The sequence below is a fragment of the Dendrobates tinctorius genome, unplaced genomic scaffold, assembly GCF_039654945.1.
Source record: "Dendrobates tinctorius isolate UK_male_01 unplaced genomic scaffold, ASM3965494v1 ptg000016l, whole genome shotgun sequence".
In the NCBI taxonomy this organism is placed as follows: domain Eukaryota; kingdom Metazoa; phylum Chordata; class Amphibia; order Anura; family Dendrobatidae; genus Dendrobates; species Dendrobates tinctorius.
Window position 1 is genome coordinate 75,599,748 of NW_027361684.1, and position 27,043 is coordinate 75,626,790.

The 27,043-nt window shown below is 42.7% G+C and overlaps 1 protein-coding gene across 3 annotated transcripts in view; it reads left to right on the forward strand.

Moving 5' to 3' along the window:
* STS (steroid sulfatase) overlaps positions 1–27,043 on the forward strand; it is a 345,407-nt gene that overhangs the window by 213,032 nt on the left and 105,332 nt on the right. For all 3 annotated transcript variants that reach the window (XM_073565968.1, XM_073565969.1, XM_073565967.1), the window contains one exon: positions 208–329. In XM_073565968.1, the coding sequence (XP_073422069.1) occupies positions 208–329 (122 nt within the window). The remainder of the gene's footprint in view (positions 1–207; positions 330–27,043) is intronic.

Sequence of the window (27,043 nt, forward strand, 5' to 3'; positions counted from 1 at the left end):
CAGCAATAATCCACCACCATAATTTCGTCTTTTCATGTATTGTGTGATGCTAACTGGTAGAATAATTGTTGGCTTCGCAAAATACACTTACATGAAAACACTATATTAGAACAGAATTTTTTATGTTAATTCAGAACACATTAATAAATATTGTCCTACCTTTTCTCTTTATCTCTTATGTTGTCTTACATTTTCTTTTTGTTTCAGGCTTATCGATGGATTGGACCTGATGCCCTTAATTCAAGGAAAAAGTGTTATATCAGAACATGAATTCCTATTCCATTACTGTAATGCATATTTAAATGCAGTAAGGTGGAATCAAAGAAACAGTAAGTCGGCTTTTATGTTTCTAAATAAAATATTTATATATTAAGTAAATAAAATGGTCATTCTTTAAACAATAAGAAAAATGCCTCTCTAACTCTTAAAACGTCAAAACCTGACTTTTAGTTTTATTATTAACATTTTTTTAAAATATCCTCTTTTTTTCTGTGGGTTAGCTATTCATGACTGGACACTTCCATTTGGCAGAGTATTATCCTTAAGACTAGAGATGAGCGACTTTGCCTTTTTTAGGGTCGAGTCGGCTTTCTCAAAAGTCGAGTCAAACGAAATCGGCCGACTATCGGGAAAAGTCAAAGGTCGGACTGAAACACGAAACCCAATGCAAGTCAATGGGGAAGCATGGTCAGCAGGGAGTGGAGGACAGTAAACACACCTACATGCCGGACCGCTTTTTTAAAGTGCGTGAAATCTCTCTCTCTCGCTGGACGCTGCACATGTCATCTCGTTGCCCACAGTGTACGTCCTTGCTCAGTGGCTGAAAAAAGTCACGTGCAAGCATTCTGGGAAATCTGACTTTGGCGCTTGTTTTGCCGACGGCATGGCCGACTTCACGCTGTGGTCAGGTTTCGGTCGGCGAAACCCGACTTATGAATCTGGCTGACCTGGGGGATACCGCTATGGAGGGAACCTTCCTCCCTTGTATTACACAACAGTGAAATCAATGTTAACCATAAAATATGTTCTAATTTAAATCCTTCAAACTTAGGCTATGTTCACATCACAGTTTAGCCTGTGGCTCCTGTGGTTTTTATGTCTGAAGCCCTGGAAAATGAGATGCGAGTGTATGCACTAACAGGGTAATTGGGTGAAAGGTTTTGCACACATCACATTTCAGCCTACGGTCAATGGCTCTCTTGTGGCTTATGTCTGAAGCCATTGTCTATAATAATGTTCTGTAGGACATTTTCAGCAGTTTGAGCCTATTTGAGATGTGCACAAAATTACAGTCAACCGCATCTTGAAGCCCACCTCAAATGGCCAGAAATGATGTTCAACAGAGCTCACAGTGACTCCTTCTGTATTATTACAGTGAATGGCCCTGTGAGCGAGATGTGAATGTAGCCTCAGGGCTTCTATGTATAATATTTACATGTTCCTGACAAGAACACCCTCAAGAACACTGGAATGTTGTGGCATATGTTCTTTCCATCATTCAAACATGTATTCCCCTTTCAGTTCCATCATCAGGTGCAATAATTTTCCTTGCTGAGTTTCTTTAATGTTTGAACCTCGAGATCAAATATTCTCTTTGTTTGTGTTTAATGTGTAAAAGGTGCCTAATAAATATGAGTGCCTAGATTATTTGTGGATTCATAAGTTCCTGTAAATTTAAACAATTTTAGATTCAATACATGAGGATAGCATTAAAAATGAAACAGAAAGTCAATTTTTTGGGGGGAAAATGAATCAAAACTCTCAGGGGCTGGCTGGCACTTTTCAGCCTGGGGTGCAATCACAATGCAGTGGCCCTCGAGTTGCGGTGGCCCTCATTTTCCCTGCTTATCTCTGGCCACTGCATTAAAGCAGCAGAGATAACAGGCTTTAAAAATAGACTGGTATGTAGCTGTGGGATCAGTAAGGAGCTTGCTGCATAAATATGGGAGCAGAACCAAGCTTACTCCAGAGATATGGGAGCAGAACGGAGCTTACTCCAGAGATATGGGAGCAGAATGGAGCTTACTCCAGAGATATGGGAGCAGAATGGAGCTTACTCCAGAGATTTGGGAGCAGAACTGGACATCAACAAACTGGAGCAAGGTCAGAAAAGAGCGACCAGAATGATGACAGGTCTGCAAACCCTGTCTTATGAGGAAAGGTTGCAGGATTTGGGAATGTTTAGCTTGCAGAAGAGAAGACTGAGAGGAGACTTAATAGCTGTCCACAAATATCTCAAGGGCTGTCACATTGTAGAAGGATCATCTTTATTCTCATGTGCACAAGGAAAAACTAGAAGCAATGGGATGAAACTGAATGGGAGGAGACACAGATTAGATAGAAAAAACTTTTTGACAATTAGAGTGATCAATGAGTGGAACAGGCTGCCACGAGAGGGGGTGAGTTCTCCTTCAATAGAAGTCTTCAAGCAGAGGCTGGACAGACATCTGTCTGGGATGATTTAGCGAATCCTGCTTTGAGCAGGGGGTTGGACCAGATGGCCCAGGAGGTCCCTTCCAACTCTACGATTCTATGATACTCCAGAAATATGGGAGCAGAACAGAGCTTACTCCAGAGATATGGGAGCAGCACCGAGCTTACTCCAGAGATATGGGAGCAGAACAGAGCTTACTCCAGAGATATGGGAGGAGAACAGAGCTTACTCCAGAGATATGGGAGCAGATCCGAGCTTACTAAAGAGAAAAGGGAGCAGGACCGAGCTTACTACAGAGATAAGGGAGCAGAACCAAGCTTACTACAGAGATTTAGAGCAGAACCGAGCTTACTACAGAGATTTGAAGCAGAACTGAGCTTACTCCAGAAATATGGGATCAGAACGGAGCTTACCACAGAGATATAGGAGCAGAACCGAGCTAACTATAGAGATATGGGGTATATATATAAGATATATGGTGCGATGACCCCAGTTGCCCATATATATAGTATGATGGCCCCAGTTCTCCCCACATATCTTTTATGATGGCCCAGTTCTCCCTATATATCTAGTATGATGGCCCCAGTTCTCCCAATGTATATAGTATGACTGCCCCAGTTCTCCCCATATATATATTTTGATGGCCGCAGTTCTCTCCATATACATAGTATGACGGCCCCAGTTATCCCCATATATATAGTATAATAGCCCCAGTTCTCCCATATATATATACAGTATATACAGTAGGATGGCTCCATTTCTCTATATTAAAAATAATGAAGTTTATACTCACCTCATCCTGATTCCTGGCACTGCAGCCTCCATTTTCTCTTATGGCCCCAGAGCGGCACAATTTATTATTATTATTATTATTATTATTATTATTATTATTATTATTATTTATATAGCACCATTGGTTCCATGGTGCTGTACATGAGAAGGAGTTGCATACAGATTACAGATATCACTTACAGAAAACAAACTAACAATCACAGACTGATATAGAGGGGAGAGAGGACCCTGCCCTTTTGGGCTTACATGCTACAGGATGGTGGGGAAGGAGACAGTAGGTTGGGGGGTTACAGCAGTTCCAGTGGTGGTGAGGCGGTAGCTCCAGTATTGATGAGGAGGCAGCAGGGATCACTGCAGGCTGTAGGCTTTCCTGAAGAGGTGGGTTTTCAAGTTCTGTCTGAAGGATCCAAGTGTGGTTGATAGCCAGACGTTTTGGGGCAGGGAATTCCAGAGGATGGGGGCTATTCGGGAGAAGTCTTGGAGGCGGTTGGGTGAGGAGCGAATAAGTGTGGAGGAGAGAAGGAGGTCTTGGGAGGACCGGAGATTCCTTGAGGGAAGGTATCTGGAGATTAGTTCAGAGATGTATGGAGGAGACAGGTTGTAGATGGCCTTGTAGGTCAGTATTAGTAATTTGAACTGGATATGCTGAGGGAATGGGAGCCAGTGAAGAGATTTGCAGAGGAGAGAAGTGGAGGAGTAGCGAGAAGGGAGATGAATTAGTCGGGCGGCAGAGTTGAGAATGGACTGGAGAGGTGCAAGGGTGTTAGCAGGGAGGCCACAGAAAAGGATGTTGCAATAGTCAAGGTGGGAGATGATGAGGGCATGCTCAAGCATTTTAGTAGATTGAGGGTTGAGGAAGGAACGGATTCTGGAAATATTTTTGAGCTGGAGGCGACAGTAGGTGGAGAGAGTTTGGATGTGCGGTTTGAAGGACAGGATAGAGTCAAGGGTTACTCCGAGGCAGCGGACCTCCGGTACGGGGAAAGTGTGATGATGTCAATTGTTATAGAAAGGTTGGGTAAGGAAGATCTGTGAGATGGGGGAAAGATGACCAGTTCAGATTTGTCTACATTGAGTTTGAAGAAGCGAGAGGAGAAGAAGGAGGATATGGCTGATAGACACTCTGGGATTCTGGAGAGCAGAGAAATCATGCCTGGGCCAGAGAGGTAGATCTGAGTATCATCGGCATAAAGGTGGTACTGGAATCTGTGGGACTTTATGAGTTGCCCCAGACCAAGTGTGTAGATGGAGAAGAGTAGGGGTCCTAGAACAGAGCCTTGGGGGACTCCAACAGAGAGAGGGTGGGATGAGGAGTAAGTGTGGGAGTGGGAGACACTGAATGTGCGGTTGGAAAGGTATGATGAGATCCAGGATAGGGTGAGATCTTTGATGCCAAAGGAGGAAAGGATCTGTAGTAGGAGGCAGTGGTCAACTGTGTCGAAAGCAGAGGACAGGTCTAGAAGCAGGAGTATAAAGCATTGTCCGTTAGCTTTGGCTGTATGTAGGTCATTGGTAATTTTGGTCAGGGCTGTCTCAGTGGAATGATGGGGGCGGAAGCCAGATTGTAGATTGTCAAAGAGCACGTTAGATGAGAGGTGGGAGGAAAGTTCAGTGTGGACATGCTGCTCCAGGAGTTTAGAAGCGAGTGGGAGCAGCGATATTGGGCGATAGCTGGACATGGCTGTTGGATCGAGGGTTGGCTTTTAAGGATAGGTGTGATTGTGGCATGTTTGAAGCAGAAGGGAAGGTACCTGAAGTTAGTGATAAGTTGAAGAGGTGGGTTAGGGATGGGATAAGTGTGGTGGTGAGGTTGGGGAGGAGGTGGGATGGGGTCAAGTGCACAGGTTGTGAGGTGCAATTTGGAGAAGAGGCGATTAAGCTCCTCTTCAGTGATGTTGGAGAGAGAGGTTATGGGGTTTGGGCATTGGTCTGGTATACAAAGGGGTTGAGGTGGTTGGGCAATAAAGACTTGCCGTGTTTGGTCTATCTTGCTTTTGAAGTGTGCGGCAAAGTCCTCGGCAGAGATTAGGGAATTTGGAGGTGGTAGTGGTGGGCGGAGGAGGGAGTTAAAAGTATTGAACAACTGTTTGGGGTTATGGGATAAGGAAGATACAAGGGATGTAAAGAAGGCCTGTTTAGCAGAGGAGAGAGCTGATTTGAATGCAAGAGTTGCTTGTTTGAGTGCAGTGAAGTCGTCTTGCAAATGTGTTTTCTTCCAGCGCTGTTCTGCAATTCTGGATGCTTGCCGAAGCTTTTTAGTGGTGTTATTGTGCCAGGGTAGTCTGTTGGTTCGTCGCACTCTGTTATGCATGACAGGGGTGACTGAGTCGATGGCTGATGCAAGAGTGGCATTGTAGAAACTAGTGGCAGTGTCGGTGTCGTGGAGTGGAGCTATTGAGGACAGTGGTAGAATAGAGTCAGAGAGTGTGCGAGTCTCTAGATGTGCGAGGTTTCTGCGGAGGTGCGCATGCTGCTGGACGTGGGTGACAGGTGAGGAGGACAGGGATGAGAAAGTGAGTAGATGGTGGTCACCTCACTAAAAGAGAAGGCAAGAAGACGTTGCCGGGAGAAACAACTCTGCTTCTATTGTTGAGAGTCTGGACATTGGAGAAAAGATTGCCCCTCCTGTCCGTCATCCTCTAAGATGACGGGAAACAGCTAGGTCTGGGTAGCAGTCGAGGAGGCTACTCAGACCTTCAGGTACTATTTTCCTCATGTCCTTAAAGTCGTGTTAAAGGTGGAACTGTTGGTAGACAACTATCATTTTTTTCTCGACAGCATTGGTGGACAGTGGTTCATGTCTCAGCCTGGTCAGTTCCTGTGTTGTCTCCCAACATAAGATAGGGACAGTCAGGCTGGAGACACCCCTTAAAATTGTTGCCATAGACTCTTCCCCTCTTTCCCGAACAGGGATTCTTAATGCTTCCAAAACGTTTTCTTTGCAGGTTGGTTCTTCCCACAAGGAAGAGATGGAATGTTTTGTTATGGACAAATTGCCCTCAGGGCTAGTGCTGGGCATGCCATGGCTTCAACGCCACAACCCTGTGATTGACTGGGAATCAGGGGAGATTATTAAATGGGGATCCAAATGTGTCGACTGTTGCCTTAAACCTGTTTGATGTCTGAAACTTGCAAAACCTGTCTCGGTGTCTTCTGTTAGTCTGGAGGGTATTCTGGAGTACCTAAAAGACTTTGAGGACGTGTTCTCTGAAAGTGAGGCTGAGGCGCTGCCCCCGCATAGACCATTTGACTGTGCCATTGATCTTATCCCTGGAGCCAAATTGCCCAAGGCCCAACTGTTTAATTTGTCAAGCCTGGAGCGCCTGACTATGAAGCAATACATTGCTGAAAGTCTTCGTAAGGGGCATATAAGGCCCTCAGTGTCCCCAGTAGCTGCAAGGTTCTTCTTTGTTAAAAAGAAGGATGGCGGTCTACGTCCCTGCCTCGACTTTCGAGAACTTAATAAAATCACAGTCAGGAATACATACCCCCTGCCTCTGATTCCTGATCTCATGGTTGTAATGTGCAACCATGATGGTTGGAGAGAAAGAAAGAAAAAGGAAAGTGTGTGTGTGTGTGTGTGTATATGTATATATATATATATATATATATATATATATATATATAAAGCTGAATGTATGTGTGCGTATGTATGTATGTGTGTATGTCCGGGATTGGCATCTGCACCATCGTCGCTACAGCCACAAAATTTTGTACAGTCACACGTCTGGACCCCAAAAGCATCATAGGCTATGTTGTGAGGTGAAATTTTAACCCCGCGCGTTCCAATTCACCAAACAATTTTGCCCCTATCTACACAATGGGGAGAAAGTGAAAGAAAAAGTGTTGGAGGCAAATTGACAGCTGCTAGATGTGAACAAGGGGGACTTAAAGAATGAGCGCGATGGCGCCAAAGAGTATATACTGTACAGTTGCTAAGGTGGGGCCCTGACATGGGATACTCACCACACACGGGGATATGAACACACACACAAAATGTGCCACACACTACCACGTGCATCAACACATATACCACCCTCAGCACACATTTCACCACACATGCACCAACCTCGCCACATAAAAGTCGAAACACAAAAGTCGCCACTCAAAATTTGCCACGCTGTCCAAGAGCTCAGTAAAGAATATATACATATACACATATTTGCACTATATACAAAAATAATATACAGATTATGCCCATGAAATACAGGAGTATATTAGTTCGCATTATTATATGCAATCTCGGAGCAAGTCTACGGAGAGGCTGGCATGCTATAACATATGAGACAGTACGACATGATATGATCGTTGAGGCAGTGTTAACATGAAACTGACCTGAGCTTCTCTGACGTTCTCCTCCTTCTCCACTGCGCGCACCCTCATATGTATATATTCATTACTGAGTCCATACAGTATTTGTTTTTTTATTGTATCACTATTGTGTATATAGCCTAACGTCCATTTTGTATGCATCTTTTCTAGTGAGGTTTGAGAAAGACCCGACACAGGGTCGAAACGTTACCTCAACACACTACTTACTTCTGTGGTGTTTCAATAAACCTTTTTGACTTGCATTGGAAAAAAAAAATTTTTTGAGTGCGGCTATTTTCTTATTAATTTATACCAAATAGCTGCAACAGTAACATGGATACCTGGAGCGCTGTTCGGCACCGCAGCAGCATGTGTCGTGGCTGTGTGACAGTCACAACACAGGTATGGAAAGCCCAACAAACACATGCAGCTGTGGCACCAAACAGCTGATCATCGGGAGCGCTCCAGGCATCCAGGTTACCAATGCAACTATTTGGTAAGCGCTACCGCTATTTGGATAAGGACTTATGTGAAGCTATTTGCTCATCCCTAGTTGCAATTTTTCATCAATTTTTCTCTGCCATCCACGTCCAGGGAAATTAGCTACAGTGCCATGGGTTGTAAACTTCTTAATTATGTTATGCACTGTGGACAAAGGAACATCAAAATCTCTTGAGATGGATTTTTAATCTTGAGATTGTTTATATTTTTCAGCAATTTTGGTACTCAAATCCTCAGACAACTCTCTTCTCTTCTTTCTGATCTCCATGCTTAGTGTGGCACATACACTCTGTCATGGTTGGCTGGCAAGTAAACTGGGACCAGGGACACCTTTCCTGGGCCTGACTCTAGGGGGCACACTAACTCACCCTGTTCCCGGGGATACCTCAGATGGCGAGGATGCCGGGGCCTCCGCCCTAGCCCTGTCTCCTAGCTTTAGCCCTGCATCTGTCCCTTTCCCCCCTCCCGGGGAAGAGAGGCACTACCATGTACTGAAGTACACCAACCCAACAGACAAGGGAAAGAGACAAGGGTAAAAGAAAATTCCATTCACAAACAATACTCTCACAAACAACAAAGTTATACACCAGGGTGTGAAGGACGGGGGAGAAATAGGAATAGGCTGGACAAACTGATTAGAAGGGCCAGCTCTGTCCTGGGATGCCCCCTTGATCCAGTTCAGGAAGTAGGCGACAGGAGGCTACTGGCCAAGGTGAGCTACATGGTGCAGAATGATTCCCATCCCATGCATAAGACCGTGACAAAGATGTGCAGTACTGTCAGTGACCGGCTACTTCATCCTAAATGTGAGAGGGAGCGCTATCGAAAGTCCTTCCTTCCTGCTGCAGTTAGGCTGTATAACCAGCACTGTCCAAAACGGAGAACGACCCAAACAGTGAACTGATAGATCCAAAGTTGTGATAGTCCGGTTATATCTTTTTTTTTTCGTATATGTACCTACCTACTGTCAATGTAATGCCTTTATGCATCTGTATCTGTACTTGTTCCTGCCTTGCTGCTGTAATGCCCTGAATTTCCCCATGGTGGGACGATTAAAGGATTATCTTATTTTAAAATAAAGCAGGAATGGATGAGGAATCTCCAAGTGTACAAACCATGCAACCGTCGCACAATAAACTCCTCCAGCACTCTAAACAGAGCTGCTGCAACTTCCCTGTCAGCGTTGTGACGGGATCCATCATGGATCAGAAAAAGATTTTTGGTCTGAGTTGTGGTGTTGGGGGTCCAGAGGCCCCTCATTGTAAGAGGGGTACTGTCACGATCCATTTTTGGATCTGTGCCAGTTTGGGCTTCTCCAATATAAACTTTTTCCCTTTCTGGCCATTGGGGGTTAATGTCAGTTTTTCCCCCAGTGGCCACTGGTGTTACTACATGTTTAGTTAATCTGCTGGTGGTGACCACTCCAACCTTCCTATATAAGGTCACCTGGTGCATCAGCTGACTGTTGGTTATGACAGGTCCTTTTTGGATAAGAACCATGGTGAAGACTGGAGCTACCTGGTCCAGTGGTGGTTCAGCTTATCGGGAGAAGTGGTGGTTCTGCTGAAAGCTGAATTCAGGAGCCTTACTCTGCTGCACGGTGCATTGGCAGCAAAGAAAGCTAAGTGTTGTTTTGTTTAAGTCTGTCTGTTGTATCTCCCCTTGTTTGTCTTGTTGTTTGGTGACCGACCAGTCGTCGGGTCGCGCCACACAGGACCAGTCACATATTGTGACACACTCAATGCGAAGACTGAGTCAATGTCTTCCCTTTTTATCTGGTTTAAGGTGTGATTTTCATATTGCAAAAACATCTGTTACTTTCCACAGTGGAGTTTGATCGAGCATCAGATGCTTGAAACAAAGTTGAGTAACCCACAATTTTGGAAAAAAATTTTCCTGCCCATTTTTGGGGTTTTGTGTGAAATGATGTTCAGTTTACATTTTTACCACTGTCTTTTTCTCTTGTTCCAATACACACAAAGAAAATAAACATGTGTATAACAATAAGTGTTATCGCAATAATTTTCTGGGAGAAATACTTCATTATCTAGAATATTTGCTAGGATGCCAACACTTTCAGCCATAGCTGTGCGTAATTTTTGTTGTACATAGGCCTTTTGGAATGATGAGGGTGATTATAATGATAATAATAGCAATAATAATATTAATACAACCTTTTTACCCGCTGTTTGAGTAATGCTGTATATTTAACGGCGCTTAAAATTCTCAGCAATTTCCTGTACATGTAACATTTACTATCGATCTCCTTTTCTATTTATGAGATACCATATACTGTATAAGTCTTACTCCTTATTGCTCTTTTAATTTATCCTTCATTTCCCAGTGTGTTTCCCCAAATCCATTTTTAGGCTTGTCTTTTGCTTTTGTTATTCTTGTTATTTATGGTGATTCAGTAAATAAATACAAGTCTTGATGAAAATAAAACATTTTTATGCTGTTATGAATATTCAAATCTAATATTTATTTTGATGTTATGCTTCCCATTAGTTCGCAACATTAAAATGTAATGGCATATGTTACAATATTTATTACATACTAGATTACAATACACTTGTTTCCGTCCTTAAAAGGCTGTAGCTTTCTAAAATGATTGTTCCATTCTTTGCTGCAATTTTGCTGTCTAGAAATGTTGTGCTTTCAAACTATTCAGAAGTGTATTTTTTCTCCTTTTTTTCCACTCATGACTGTTACTGCTTAGGCCACTGTTCCTTCCAAAAACTGAACTGTATAAATGTCCATTTGTGGAAAATGCCAGTAGCAATCACAATGTGCTGACTGTCATGTGGATTAAAGATTGACAATCTTTGCAATCACTTTTGTTGTGTAGGATGCTTTTATTTGCTTCCATAGCAGTCATTATACCTTCAGGAAAGGTTTTATTTAAGATCTTATATGTCATTTTAGGGTTATTTAGCAAAAGAATCTATAACCTTTATATTTTGTCAAATATAACAGAAAATAACAGAATAAAATCAAACAAAATCAAACAAACCGCAAACACATACATTACCTTTTGTACAACATCTCTCTAACGCATCATAAGAAAAATATACAATGTATATGATTCTATTTTTTTGTTTTTTATTAAGTTGTGTAATGATATTAAATAGAGATATGTGCACCTTTTCAAATTTTAATTAACAAGCTTCAACAATTTTTCTCCACAAATTGATTCACGGCAAATAAATTTGCATGAATGTCAATACCGGAAAGCTTATAATTGCTCTGAAAATATACGTGGTAAGAGAGAGATAAAAGCTTATACACAGACTTGGCCCTATCCTGGATCTCATCATACCTAACAGCAGGGGCGTACATAGAAATCATGGGGCCCCATAGCAAAAGTCTGAATGGGCCCCTCCCCCCCAAAAAAAAAATAAAAAAAAAATCAACAGGTGCTCTTAACTCCAGGCATGCATGTTATAGGTCAAACAATTAATTTTATAGCTAGTCTTTGATTTTTTTCTCATTTGAGTAAAAGAAAAAGTAAAACACTTACATCCAATTTGATATATTCCTTGTAAAAGTCAAAATGGAAGGAGCTCATATATACTGCACAGGGGCCCAAGTACTGTCCAGGAACTCATATATACTGCACAGGGGCCCAAATACTGTCCATGAGCTCATATATACTGCACAGGGGCCCAAATACTATCCAGGAGCCCATATATACTGCACAAGGGCCCAAATACTGTCCAGGAACTCATATATACTGCCAAGGGGCCCAAATACTGTCCTGGAGCTCATATATACTGCACAGGGGCCCAGATACTGTCCTGGAGCTCATATATACTGCACAGGGGCCCAAATACTGTCCAGGAGCCCATATATACTGCACAGGGGCCCAAATACTGTCCTGGAGCTCATATATACTGCACCGGGGCCCAAATACTGTCCAGGAACTCATATACTGCACAGGGGCCAAAATACTGTCCAGGAGCTCATATATACTGCACAGGGGCCCAAATTCTGTCCAGGAGCCCACATTTACTGTACAGGGCCACAAATACTGTCCAGGAATTCACATATACTGCACAAGGGCCCAAATAATGTACAGGAGCCCATATATACTGTATAGGGGCCCACATACTATCCAGGAACTTATATGTACTGCACAGGGGCCCAAATACTGTCCAGAAGCCCATATATACTGCACAGGGACCCAAATACTGTCCAGGAACTAATATATACTGCACAGGGGCCCAAATACTGTCCAGGAGCCCATATATACTGCACAGGGGCCCAAATACTGTCCAGGAACTCATATATACTGCACAGGGGCCCAAATACTGTCCAGGAACTCGTATATACTGCACAGGGGCCCAAGTACTGTCCAGGAACCCATATATACTGCACTAAAATGATTTTCAATCTGGCTTAAAAATAATCCCACTCAGTAACACATCCTTCTTTGTAACCAGTATGTGCTGCTGAGAACAATAATAATCTATGCACACAAAACAATCTATACTGATCATCCTGTGAGCATAAGAAATGCCAAAGTGGGCTATCAGCTATTGGCAAACAAGTAGCTAATTGATTGTCAATATATATAACACAGACTTTTAGCAAGGCAGAAGAAATCATTGGTGGCTCAGTGGTGTGTGTGTGTGTGTGTGTGTGTATATATATATATATATATACACACACACACACCTGCAGTCCATGCAGGGCCCCCTCCATCCTCCACAGTGCGTGCAGCCGGGCCCCCCTCCCTAAGGTGCAAAGTGCAGCCAGAGCCACTGTAAATGTAAAGTGCCAGGCTGCCAGAACAGTGAGGGGTCACATTTAACAAAAAAAATCCACCCCCAGTAGGGCTCACCGCCTTGAGTGAGAGAGGCTCATGAATGTTTTCTGCTTCCTGCTTCCTGCAATGCATCTGTGCTGCTCTCTGGCTGCCAGGAGGCGTGGTGTTCTTATGCAAATCCAGCCAGAGACTTCAGCCAACTGCTGACCAGGAAACAAGGAAAGGGGAGCTTCAAGGGGGTATACAGCGGCCGGCTGCCGTCGCTTACATTTAATTAAAGGAGATAGTACTGTGTCAGCACAGCTGCCAAACCGCAGTGGCCGTCGCGGGCCCCCTCACCCATCCGGGCCCCCTCACCTGTCCGGGCCCCATAGCAGCTGCGTGGTCTGCTACTATTGAAGGTACGCCCCTGCCTAACAGACCAAACATTTAGTGTCTCCCTCTCACACACCACCTCCTCACCTCACCCCCTGTCTGTTGGTGTTCCTCAAGGCTCTGTCCTAGGACCCCTACTATTCTCCATCTACACCTTTGGCTTGGGACAGCTCATAGAATCCTATGGTTTGCAGTATCACCTCTATGCTGATGACACACAGATCTACCTGTTATGAATGGGTCGCCGAGGAAAAAAACAACACAAGCTAAATCTCAGAAAACCAGAGAGGTTGGTAACTATGCAGACTGCAGAACCCTGATTCTAACCACGCAACTAGCAGCAGTCGTGGAGTGTTCCTAAGTTGGTCCTAGATGCCTCATCACAACCGGAGAGCTAAATAAACCTAAAGCAGGAAAAGAGGAAAGCTAACTGCCCCAGAGCAGACCCCAAAGGAAAGACAGCCCCCCATATGTATTGACGGTGAAACAAGATGAAAACACATACAAAGGTAGGAAAATAGGCTGAGCAAACGATGGGGCCAAACAAGCTAGAAAGGACAGGAAAGGAAAGACACTGTCTGCAATCTGCCAAAAACCCTACCAAAAATAGTGTCCAACACATCGGATAGCAAAATTAACCCTGAAGGCACTAGACTTCTCCCACTATATCAGCACTCTGAAATATTCTGAGACAGAGCAAAAAGAGGCCAATCTAATAAGGGACAAAAAACAAACAAATTGGCAAATACAGATAAATGAGAGTGGAAATTCAGCACAGCCCAGCCAGGCTGGCTGACGAAACAAAAAACTGAATTGACCAACAAGAGCAAGTGTGAACATTAGCAAAAACAAACTTAACTTGAGAAGACTGGAACAGAGCTGAGTCCAAGACCTGAGAAGCAGACTGAATCACCAGCACCAGGATAGGGCTTCGGCTGTCTTATATCCAGTCTGATACTCCAGAGATCCAATCGTTATCCTCCTCACCAGGTGGCAGAACACTACCAATTAAACCAACCTCACTACCTCCTGTCACCACCAGAGGGAGAACGGAAGGGGAACTCTCAACTGGTGGAGCAGAAAATGAGCTCATAACATCTACCTATCCGGACCTAACCTCGCCTCCTTACTGACTGAAATCCCACAATGTCTGTCTGCTATCTCAGCCTTCTTCTCTGCTTGCTTTCTCAAACTGAACATGGACAAAGCAGAATTCATCATCTTTCTCCCATCACACTCTACCCCTCCACCAGACCTATCCATCAATGTTAATGGCTGCTTTCTTTCCCCAGTCCCGCACGCTTGGTGCCTTGGGGTGATCCTCGACTCTGCGCTGTCTTTCAAACCACATGTCCAAGCCCTCGCTTCCTCCTTCCACCTCAAACTTAAAAATATTTCCCGGATCCACTCATTCCTCAACCACAAAGCCACAAAAACACTAGTGCATGCTCTTATCATCTCCCGCCTTGACTACTGCAACCTCCTTCTCTCTGGCCTCCCCTCTAGCACTCTGGCTCCACTCCAGTCCATCCTACACTCTGCTGCCCAACTAATCCACCTGTCTTCCCGCTATTCCCCAGCCTCCCCCCTATGCCAGGCCCATCACTGGATTCCTTTTGCCCAGAGGCTCCAATTCAAAACCCTAACCATGACATACAAAGCCATCCACAACCTGTCTCCTCCATACATCTGTCACATGGTCTCTAGGTACCTAACCGCACACAACCTTCGATCATCTCAAGATCTCCTTCTCTACTCCCCCCTTATCTCTTCTTCCCACAATCGCATACAAGACTTCTCCTGTGCTTCCCCCATACTCTGGAACTCTCTGCCGCAACACAGACTCTCACCATCAACGGAAACCTTCAAGAAGAACCTGAAGACCCACCTGTTCCGACAAGCCTACAGCCTGCAATGATCCTCGGTCTACTGAACCACCACATGAACTGCTCTACCCTCTCCTACTGTATCCTCACCCATCCCTCTAGACTGTGAGCCCTCGCGGGCAGGGTCCCCTCTCCTTATGTACTTGTGTGTCCCTTGTCTTACACATGTTTATTATACTTGTCTATATTTCCCCTTTTCTCATGTAAAGCGCCATGGAATAAATGGCGCTATATAAATGCATAATAATAATAGTAATAATACATTACAGGAGGAAGAAGGAGAAAGGACCTTGATGATCATAACAGCTTATACTCTATAGAACAAAGAGGGAGAGGAGACCCTATTGATCCTAAGAACTTACACTCTAAGCATTGGTTACTTTTTCATTTTAAAAGCTTATGAATTTAGCTCAATTTTCACTTCCTACAATCTTTGACTTTTATTACTGTACCATAGATACTTTTTGAAGCCACATTGTGTTTTTTGCACCCCCAATTTAAAAAAAAAATAGTTTTCCAGACCTCCAATTACCCTAAATGACGTGAGTTGACCAACCTTCTTGAATTGAATTTGCATTGTGAGACGTTAAAAGCAGTCTGCCACCTCAACTGTAACCTTCAAACTAACGACTTAACCTTATGGGATATGCAGCAAAAATAAGAAAATCATGCTTTTTTAATAAATGTGTTCCTCCCTTGCCCACTCAAAAACTTATTGTAATAAGCAAACTAAGGTGCTCAGTGCACCCTTGGTATAGCTTATCGCTTCAGTGCATCATTTCACACAATTATTTCCAGTAAAATTCTGCTATATTGACTGTATTGGCTTGACCAGAGCTGGCACTGTCTGATGATTAAACTTTGTTATGTGATCACACAAATTAATCTCTTTTTGCTGTTTTTGTTAGCTTTGTGACAGAAAATTGCAATGACTTTGGTTTTGAACATTTTAAACAATTTGGCTTTTTCTGATAATCTTTCCTTTTCAGACCTGCCCTGCACAAGGGTTGACTACTTGGGGAAATGTTGACCAAGCAGCCATCCACTGTGCAAAAGCTTCGCAATTTAGGAAACATATTTCACTGTTAATTCGCCAATTCCTCCACCTCAAAAAATTCTTACATTTTTCCATAAATGTTATCTTTTTTACAGAAATTTTCATTTATGGAATTCAAAGAATTTTTGTTTAATAATTTTTAGAAAATTTTTCCTTTTTCTGGCCTGTTCTGTACAAGGGGACACACATGGAGAAGTGTTGCCTTTGCAGGAAGTGGAAAGAGTTCTTTTGGTCAGACATACTGCACGGTTGGCAGCTGTTTGCTGTGAAAACGCTGCACAAATTGGGGAACACAGATTTTCCAGCGAAGTTGCCAATTCCACTGCCCAAAAAAGTGAATAATTTTGGAAAAAAATATACATTTATTTTTTTTTACATTTCATTTGTGAAGTTTGGTTGGATCATTTTGAACAATTTTGCCTCTCATGATAATCAACACAGACGTAGTCAAAATAATTTTTTATCTTTACGTACAATTCGACAAAAACTGTTTTTTGTTTTGCTAAAAAATATGTTGCATTTCGTGACCATTTTTCCTTAAATTACACAATTTTGCCCTTTCTGTCAATTTTTTCTTTCTGTCCTGCCTTGCACTGGCATTGTACAAACCTGGAATTATTGAATTTGCTGGGTGTATAAAGATAAAGAGTTCTCTTGGTCTCTTGTTATACGATCAATAACCAGGAGTGAGCCTTGGAGCAGCAATGCCAGGACCAGGAGCAGGCTACCCACTTAATGCTGGAGCAAATGGCATTGCTGAAAGAGGTAGTCATGGCCCATGCTGAGACAAGGCCAGTTAGAGGCCCTGTGTCATGGGGTACCAGGGAGGTGGCACAATACTCCCTGCAAAAATCACTCCAGATGATGACGCAAAGATTTTGCTCACTATCATTGAATGGACGGCCGAAAGGGAAGAGTGGGTGGATGTGCTTGTGCCCCACTTGATAGAAGAATCTCAAAAAAACAATAATGCCTTAGTAAGCACGACGTGCAAGACTATGGAAAACTGAATGCTTAGATTGTTGCTCGCCTAGGGGATGCAGCTACAATTACTTCAAGTACATATCCTTCTTTAATCAACATTTTCAAGGATTCACTTAAATTCCTCATTGGATTAGATGATAGAATTTCATAATTTGTCTGGTCTTCTAGAATCGAAAGACATAAAGTCTTATATTGAGTTGTATCCATGACAGCAACATTCCCTCCTTTATCGGAGCTTTTTATTATAATGCTGCTGTCATTTTCGAGATTTTTAAGACTCATCATCTCTTCTTTATTTAAATTATGAGTCTTTGAATTCAAGAGACTCCCAGATTCTACTAGATCATTTGTGACAAGATTGACAAATACATCAATGGAATTTACATCCCCAGATGGTGGGGGCATGTTTGTGCTTTTCTTTTTTAGACTAGTGAAAGGACCCTCCCCGATAAAGGAGGGAATGTTGTTGTCATAGACACAACTCAATATAAGACTTTGTCTTTTGATTCTAGAAGACCAGACAAATTATGAAATTCTATCAACTAATCCAATTAGGAATTTAAGTGAATCCTTGAAAATGTTGATTACTGAAGGATATGTACTTGAAGTAATTGATAAGAATGAGAAAGAATGTTTGACCCCCATACATTCCTCTATGGTGACATTCTACTGCCTGCCAAAAATTCATAAGGGTTTCAACCCATTGAAGGGCAGACCCATAGTAGCAAGCATTGATAGTTTGACCCAAAATCTGGGCATATATATTGATCATATACTAAGACCACTTGTGATGGCATTGAGCTCCTATATACGGGACACAGGTGATCTTCTACGTAGATTGAATGGTCTATGACTTGAAGAAGACATGATTTTTGGGAGTATAGATGTTGAGGCTCTATACTCCTCAATACCCCATGAGAAAGGGTTAATGGCTGTTGAGTACTACCTTAAGATACGTGGATGGTACTTCTTAAAGCATAACGCCTTTGTGTTGAAGGCGTTAGAATTCTGTCTGACCAACAATGTTTTTCTTTTTGGCAACAAGTACTTTGACCAGTTCAGGGGTACCGCGATGGGTTGCCCTTTTGCACCCACCTACGCAAATCTACTCCTGGGCTTGTTGGAGGAAAAGGTTGTATTTAATGATACTGTGAATTCTCGACATGATAACGTAGCCTTATGGCTATGCAATATTGATGACATGTTTGTCATCCGGAAGGGAACAGAGGCTGATTTTGTCTCATGTGTAGAAGAGTTGAATTCCATTAATCTGGGGCTATGGTTTACCCATGAAGTAGACAAGTCTCAGTTGACATTTTTAGATGGGGCCTAGTGCCTGTATCCCAATATTTACCCAAATGATTTTTATTAGTAAATGTGACCTCTTGAGTCCTGACTGCAACACAATGTCAGCCAAAACTGTTTGGATTAACAAATGGGGCCTGGTGCCTTCACCCCGATAATAGCCCTAATGATTTTAATTAGCAAATGGGGCCTCCAGGCTGAACCCCAATATAAGGCCTAACGATTTTGATTAGCAAATGGGGAATCCTGAGTCCTGACTGCAACACAGTTCTAGCCCAAGCAATTTTGAAGAGGATATGTGGACTACAGACTGTGCAACACTATTAGCCCTAATTATTTGGATTATCAAATTGGGCCTCCTTGCTGAACTCCAATATTAGGCCTACTGATTTTGATTAGCAAATCGGGTCTCCTGAGTCCTGACTGAAACACAGTATTAGCCCAAATGATTTTGAGTATGAAATGTGGACCACAGACTGCACAACACTATTAGCCCCAACGCTTTGGTTTGGATTAGCAAATGGGGCCTCCTGACTGCACCACAGAATTAACACTAATATTTTTAATTAGCAGTTGGGTCCTCCTGAGTCCTGTCTTCAACACAGTATTAGCCAAATCGATTTTAAGTAGGAAATTTGGACTCCGGCCTGCACAACACTATTAGCCCTGACAATTTCTAATAGCAAATGGGGCCTCTAGGCCGGATCCCAATATTAGGCCTATTGATTTTGATTAGCAAATGGGGCCTCTTGAGTCTTGAATGCAACACAATTTTAGCCCAAAGGATTTTGAGAAGGAAATGTGAACTCCTGCCTTCACAACACTATTAGCACCGATTAGTTAGATGCTGTAAGGTCGATTTCACACAGGACAGGATCTTATCTAACTAAATGACAAGTTCACTTTCAGCAACAGCACTAGCAGCCTCTCTGCATTGCTTCTTTGAAAAAATTGTGCCAGCAATACATGTCTGCTTTTAATATGAAGAGGGACATTTGACATTTGGCAGCCAATCACAGAAGGTTTCTGCACCCAGATTGGCTAAGGAAATGTACACCCATTAAGTTTTTATTAAAAAAAAAAAACAAAACTCTCTGCTGCTCCTCTGACCTATACACACCCCCTCCCCTCATAAAACACATCCCCTCTGCTCATCATACAGCACCGATATCGTAGCCAAAGTCAAAACAAAAGCATTAGTGGAAACGTGATCATTTACGGGTCTGTGACCGAATTTTGACGACCTTGAGGAATAATGCTCAGGAAATTGAACATGAATCCAAATGTGCTACATTCGAGCCAACTTTGATATTGGTGAACCTTTTCAGAACAAGTTCGCTCATCACTATCAGAGAGGCCTACTGGACATAGCAAAGGAAACATTGGATGCCGTGGCTACCCATAAAGAAGTGTTATTGAGTACGTAGCAAAGATGCAGGTCCAAATCGAAAATGTATTACGTATGTTCTGAGAGCACATGCAGAAGGCCCAAGATGCCCAAAGCTGAGTCTATAATAGGTCGGCCAAAATCAGAAAGTTCATCTCAGGAGATAGGGTCTTGGGCTTAGTGCTGCCAGTTGAAAACAAGTTTTTGGCAAAGTGGCAGTCCATATTAGGTAATAGAGAAGGTTGGAGATGTAGATTATAAACCGTACTAGCTATATCATTTGAATCTATTTAAACCTTGAAAAGAAAGGGAATCATTGGGCAATGCTGGTCTGAAGCATAGTATGTCATCACAACTGGTTCCAGAGAACCAAAAACAGGAAGTGCAACAATTACTACAGAGGAACAAAACAAAATTCTTTGACCTGCCTTGGAATACCCATCTAGTATAACATGATATAGTTACTAGTGATGAGCGAATGTGCTTGGATAATGTCTCATCCGAGCATACTCGGGTGTTATCTGAATATCTTGGGCATGCTCATATACTAAGTTTGAGTCCATGTGGCTGCATGATTTGTGGCTGTTTGACAGCCTCAACACGTGGGATTCCCTAACAGACAGGCAATCCCCACATGTGTTGTGTCTGTCTAACAGCCTCAAATCATGCAGCCTTGGGGACTCGAACATAATATACGAGCACTAGAGTTGAGCGATACCGTCCGATACTTCAAAGTATCGGATCGGAATGGATCGGCCGATCTTAAAAAAAAGTATCGGTATCGCCGATTCCGATACCGGAAGTCCCATTCAAGTCTATGGGACTTCCGGTATCGGAATAAGAAAAATCCTGTTTTTCCCTTGTACAGCCTCTCTGGGGTCTGTACGGGCCTTTCGGGGGGCTGTGCCGGCCTGCCAGGGGGTCTGTGCAGGCTCCGGTGGTCTGTGCCGGCCTGCCGGGGGGCTGTGCAGGCTCCGGTGGGCTGTGCCGGCCTGCCGGGGGGCTGTGCCAGCCTGCCGGGGGGCTGTGCAGGCTCCGGGGGCTGTGCCAGCCTGCCGGGGGGCTGTGCAGGCTTCGGGGGTCTGTGCAGGCATTGTCCGATGGGACTACAAGTCCCATCGGGCGATGCCTGCTACCATGACAGTGATTGACACATTAGCCAATGATGGGACAGTAGTAGTCCCATCATCCGGCTAATGTGTTGAATGTAAAAAAAAATAAAAAAAACTTACATGCTACATACATGCAACATGCATACTACATACATGCTACATTCATACTACATACTACATACATGCTACATTCATACTACATATATACTACATGCAACATACATACTACATATATACTACATGCAACATACATACTACATATATACTACATGCATGCAACATGCATACTACATATATACTACATGCTACATACATACTACATATATACTACATGCATGCTACATACATACTACATACATACTACATGTATGCTACATACATACTACATATATACTACATGCATGCTACATACATACTGCATGCTACATACATACTACATGCTACATACATACCACATATATACTACATACATACTACATGCATGCTACATGCTACATACATACCACATACATACTACATACATACTACATACATACTACATGCTACATACATACTACATATATACTACATGCAACATACATACTACATATATACTACATGCATGCAACATGCATACTACATATATACTATATGCTACATACATACTACATATATGCTACATACATACTACATATATACTACATGCATGCTACATACATACTGCATGCTACATACATACTACATGCTACATACATACTACATATATGCTACATACATACTACATATATACTACATGCATGCTACATACATACTGCATGCTACATACATACTACATGCTACATACATACCGCATATATACTACATACATACTACATGCATGCTACATACATACCACATACATACTACATACATACTACATACATACTACATGCTACATACATACTACATATATACTACATGCATGCTACATACATACTACATGCTACATACATACTACATATATACTACATGCATGCTACATACATACTACATGCATGCTACATACATACTACATGCTACATACATACCACATATATACTACATACATACTACATGCTACATACATACTACATATATACTACATGCATGCTACATACATACTGCATGCTACATGCATGCTACATACATACTACATACATACTACATGCTACATACATACCACATATATACTACATACATACTACATACAATACATTCATACAATACATACATAGACATACAGTACATATAACATAGAGTAACATACTTACCAATACTTGTCACATTGTTCCCCGAAGCCATTGTCTTTTACGGAATAAATATTAACATAACAAACCACAAAAATACTCACCCACGATCCGAAGCAGTCCACGAGTGTGTCCCACGACGATCTTGGGTAGAGAACTGCAGCATCAGCTGTTGCTGCCGTTCTCTACGGGATGCAGGAATCCAATGACGGAAGGTAGGTATCCTTCCGCACTGTATTCCTCCGCCACTTAAAAAAAAAAAAGTCCCTAGTCTCACTTTATGCCATTGCTGCGTGGGAAATTCCCACACAGCAATGGCATAAAGTGAGACTAGGGACTTTTTTTTTTTAAGTGGCGGAGGAATACAGTGCGGAAGGATACCTACCTTCCGTCATTGGATTCCTGCAGCCCGTAGAGAACGGCAGCAACAGCTGATGCTGCAGTTCTCTACCCAAGATCGTCGTGGGACACACTCGTGGACTGCTTCGGATCGTGGGTGAGTATTTTTGTGGTTTGTTATGTTAATATTTATTCCGTAAAAGACAATGGCTTCGGGGAACAATGTGACAAGTATTGGTAAGTATGTTACTCTATGTTATATGTACTGTATGTCTATGTATGTATTGTATGAATGTATTGTATGTAGTATGTATGTAGTATATATGTGGTATGTATGTAGCATGTAGTATGTATGTAGTATGTATGTAGCATGCATGTAGCATGCAGTATGTATGTAGCATGCATGTAGTATATATGTAGTATGTATGTGGTATGTATGTAGCATGTAGTATGTATGTTTATGTATGTAGCATGTAGTATGTATGTAGCATGCATGTAGTATATATGTAGTATGTATGAAGCATGTAGTATGTATGAAGCATGTAGTATGTATGAAGCATGTAGTATGTATGTAGCATGCATGTAGTATGTATGTAGTATGTATGTAGTATGTATGTAGCATGTAGTATGTATGTAGCATGCATGTAGTATATATGTGTTATGTATGTAGCATGCATGTAGTATGTATGTAGTATGTATGTAGTATGTATGTGGTATGTATGTAGCATGTAGTATGTATGTAGCATGCATGTAGTATATATGTGTTATGTATGTAGCATGCATGTAGTATGTATGTAGTATGTATGTAGTATGTATGTGGTATGTATGTAGCATGCATGTAGTATGTATGTAGTATGTATGTAGCATGTATGTAGTATGTATGTAGCATGTATGTAGTATGCATGTAGTATATATGTAGTATGTATGTAGCATGTAGTATGTATGTAGCATGCATGTAGTATATATGTAGTACGTATGTAGCATGTAGTATGTATGTAGCATGCATGTAGTATGTATGTAGTATATATGTAGTATGTATGTAGCATGTAGTATGTATGTAGCATGCATGTAGTATATATGTAGTATGTATGTAGTATGTATGTAGCATGCATGTAGTATGTATGTAATATATATGTGGTATATATGTGGTATGTATGTAGTATGTATGTAGTATATATGTGTTATGTATGTAGTATGTATGTAGTATGTATGTAGTATATATGTGCTATGTATGTAGTATGTATGTAGTATGTATGTAGTATGTATGTAGCATGTAGTATGTATGTAGCATGCATGTAGTATGTATGTAGTATGTATGTAGTATTTTTTTTTTTTTTTTTTTTACATTTAACACATTAGCCGGATGATGGGACTACTACTGTCCCATCATTGGCTAATGTGTCAATCACTGTCATGGTAGCAGGCATCGCCAGATGGGACTTGTAGTCCCATCGGACGATGCTTGCACAGACCCCCGGACATCAGCACAGCCCCCCGGCAGGCCGGCACAGCCCCCCGGCAGGCCGGTACAGACCCCCACAGGGTGCACAGACCACTGGCAGGCCGGCACAGCCCCCCGGCAGGCCGGTACAGACCCCGGGCAGTCCACACAGCCCCCCGGCAGGCCGGCACAGCCCCCCGGCAGGCCGGCAGAGACCCCCGGAAGGCCCGAAATGACGGCGCATCATGATGCGCACACACCGCGCATCATGATGACGTCAGGCTGTCAATCAACTTTGAACTTCCGATTCCGATGCCGACTTCCGATATTGAAAAAATATCGGAAGTCGGTATCGGAATTCCGATACAGCAAGTATCGGCCGATACCCGATACTTGCGGGATCGGAATGCTCAACACTAACGAGCACACCTAAGATACTCAGATAACACCCAAGCATACTCGGATAACACGTTATCATGTCAGCCTCAAAATATTAATGATTTAGAGATGATCTGCAAAGAGGAGTGGACCAAAATTCCTCCTGACATGTGCTCAAACCTCAAAATCATCTACAAAAAAAAGTCTGACTGCTGTGCTTTCCAGCAAAGGTTTTGCCACCAAGTATTAGGTCTTGTTTGCCAGAGGGATCAAATACTTATTTCCCACCCAAAATATAAATTTATGTAATTTATACAATATGATTTTCTGGATTTTAGTTTTTAAATTCTATCTCTCAATGGTAAAATTAACCTACCCTTAAAATTATAGACTGTTCCAAGTCCTTGTCAGTGGGTAAGCTTACAAAATCAGCAAGGGATCAAATATTATTTCCCTATATATATATATATATATATATATATATATATATATATATATATATACTAGCTGAAGAGCCCAGCGCTGCCCGGGCATAGTAACTAACTGTGGTTAGTTATAACAAGTTATAATTATCCTCCATCCCATAGTCCCGTGCCCATATACCCATCATACATATCCGCCATCCCATAGGCCCGTGCCCATATACCTATCATACATATCCTCCATCCCATAGTCCCGTGCCCATATACCCATCACACAACCTCCATCCCATAGGCCTGTGCCCATATACCCATCATACATATCCTCCATCCCATAGTCGAGTGCCCATATACCCATCACACATCCTCCATCCCATAGTCCCATGCCCATATACCCATCACACATCCTCCATCCCATAGTCCCATGCCCATAAACCCATCATACATATTCGCCATCCCATAGTCGAGTGCCCATATACCCGTCACACATCCTTCATCTCATAGTCTCATGCCCATATACCCATCATACATATCCTCCATCCCATAGTCCAGTGCCCATATACCCATCACACATCCTCCATCCCATAGTCCCATGCCCATATACCCATCATACATATCCTCCATTCCATAGTCCATTGCCCATATACCCATCACCCATCCTCCATTCCATAGTCAACCATTATGACATCATAATGAGCGGCGGGGCTTGCAACCTATGATGACATCAGCCTCGCCATGGCAACCATTGTGACATCATAATGAGGGGCGGGGATTGACACGCACACACTTTTTCCCCAGTATGTAGATAGGGGCATTATGACATCATAATGAAGGGCGGCGCTTGACACGCACACACTTTTTCCCCAGTATGTAGACAGGGGCAAAATTGTTTGGTGAATTGGAACGTGCGGGGTTAAAATTTCGCCTCACAACATAGCTTAGGACGCTCTTGGGGTCCAGACGTGTGACTGTGCCAAATTTTGTGGCTGTAGCTGCGACGGTGCGGATGCCAATCCCGGACATACACACACACACATACATACATACATACATACATACATACATACATACATACACTTGAACTTTATATATTAAATATATATATACAGTATATATATGTATTGTAGGGATTTGCTCTGGTAGGCAATGGCAGGGACGCAGTAATGAGGCAACACACAGGCTTATAGTCCAGCTTCAGTGGTATAATGTCACTTTGAAACAGCAGGTTAACAGAAAGCAACGGAAAAACACAAATAGACTCCAGCTAGGAGAACCACTGATCGATCCCAGACTCACCCTTGCAAGGGACAGGCTTAACTAAGTGGCTGCCAGTTCAGCAGCATCCACCAGGTGCCATTCCCAGGGTTGTTTGGAGTCTTGCTGCTATAGCTCTGCAGCACGGGTAATCCTGCTAACAAATTCAGGCTAACTCCAGCCAAGTTCCTGTATCTTCCACACACACTCACCATGTGCCAAATACCAACCTCCATCACATAGCCCATAACCCCTCCCACAGGTGAGGTAGACATCACATGGGTTGATCACATGACCATGACATCATCGCAGGTCCTTGTCTTTATGGAAAATCCTGGCCAAACATTAACCTGCTGGGAGAAATGTATCTCCCATCCAGTAAAACACCCTTTGCTGTACCACATTATATATATATATATATATATGGAAATATTATGGTTTCTCCAGCGATCAGTCCAATGGTGGGGTAAAATATAACTTTTATTTTTCCATTAAAAAGGTTCCATGTTTCTTCAGTAACAATTTTGCATATAGTCAATCCCTTTCGGACTACATGTTTTGACACTAAATGTGTCTTCCTCCAGGAATATATATATATATATATATATATATATATATACTATATATACTCGTGTATAAGCCGAGATTTTCAGCCCATTTTTTGGGGGCTGAAAGTCCCCCTCTCGGCATATACACGAGTCATATATGGGGTCGGCAGGGGAGGGGGAGTGGGGGGTGTCAGAGACCATACTCCCCTCTCCTGGCATGGTCTCAGCAGCCCCCCTGCTTCCCCCATGATCTCAGTGTCCCAGCTGTTCCTGCATTCAGCGGTCACGTGGTACCACTCATTAAACTCATGAATATGCACATATTTAATGAGCAGTACCACGTAACCGCTGAATGCAGGAACAGCTTGGATGCTGACATCATGCTGGAAGCAGGGACTGAAGAGACCAGGCGCCAGGAGGGTGGTGAGTATGACGGGGAGGACGAGGAGCTGAGCAATACTTACCGCACCCCGTTCTGTCACTGTCTCTGGGTCCTCTGGCTGTGACA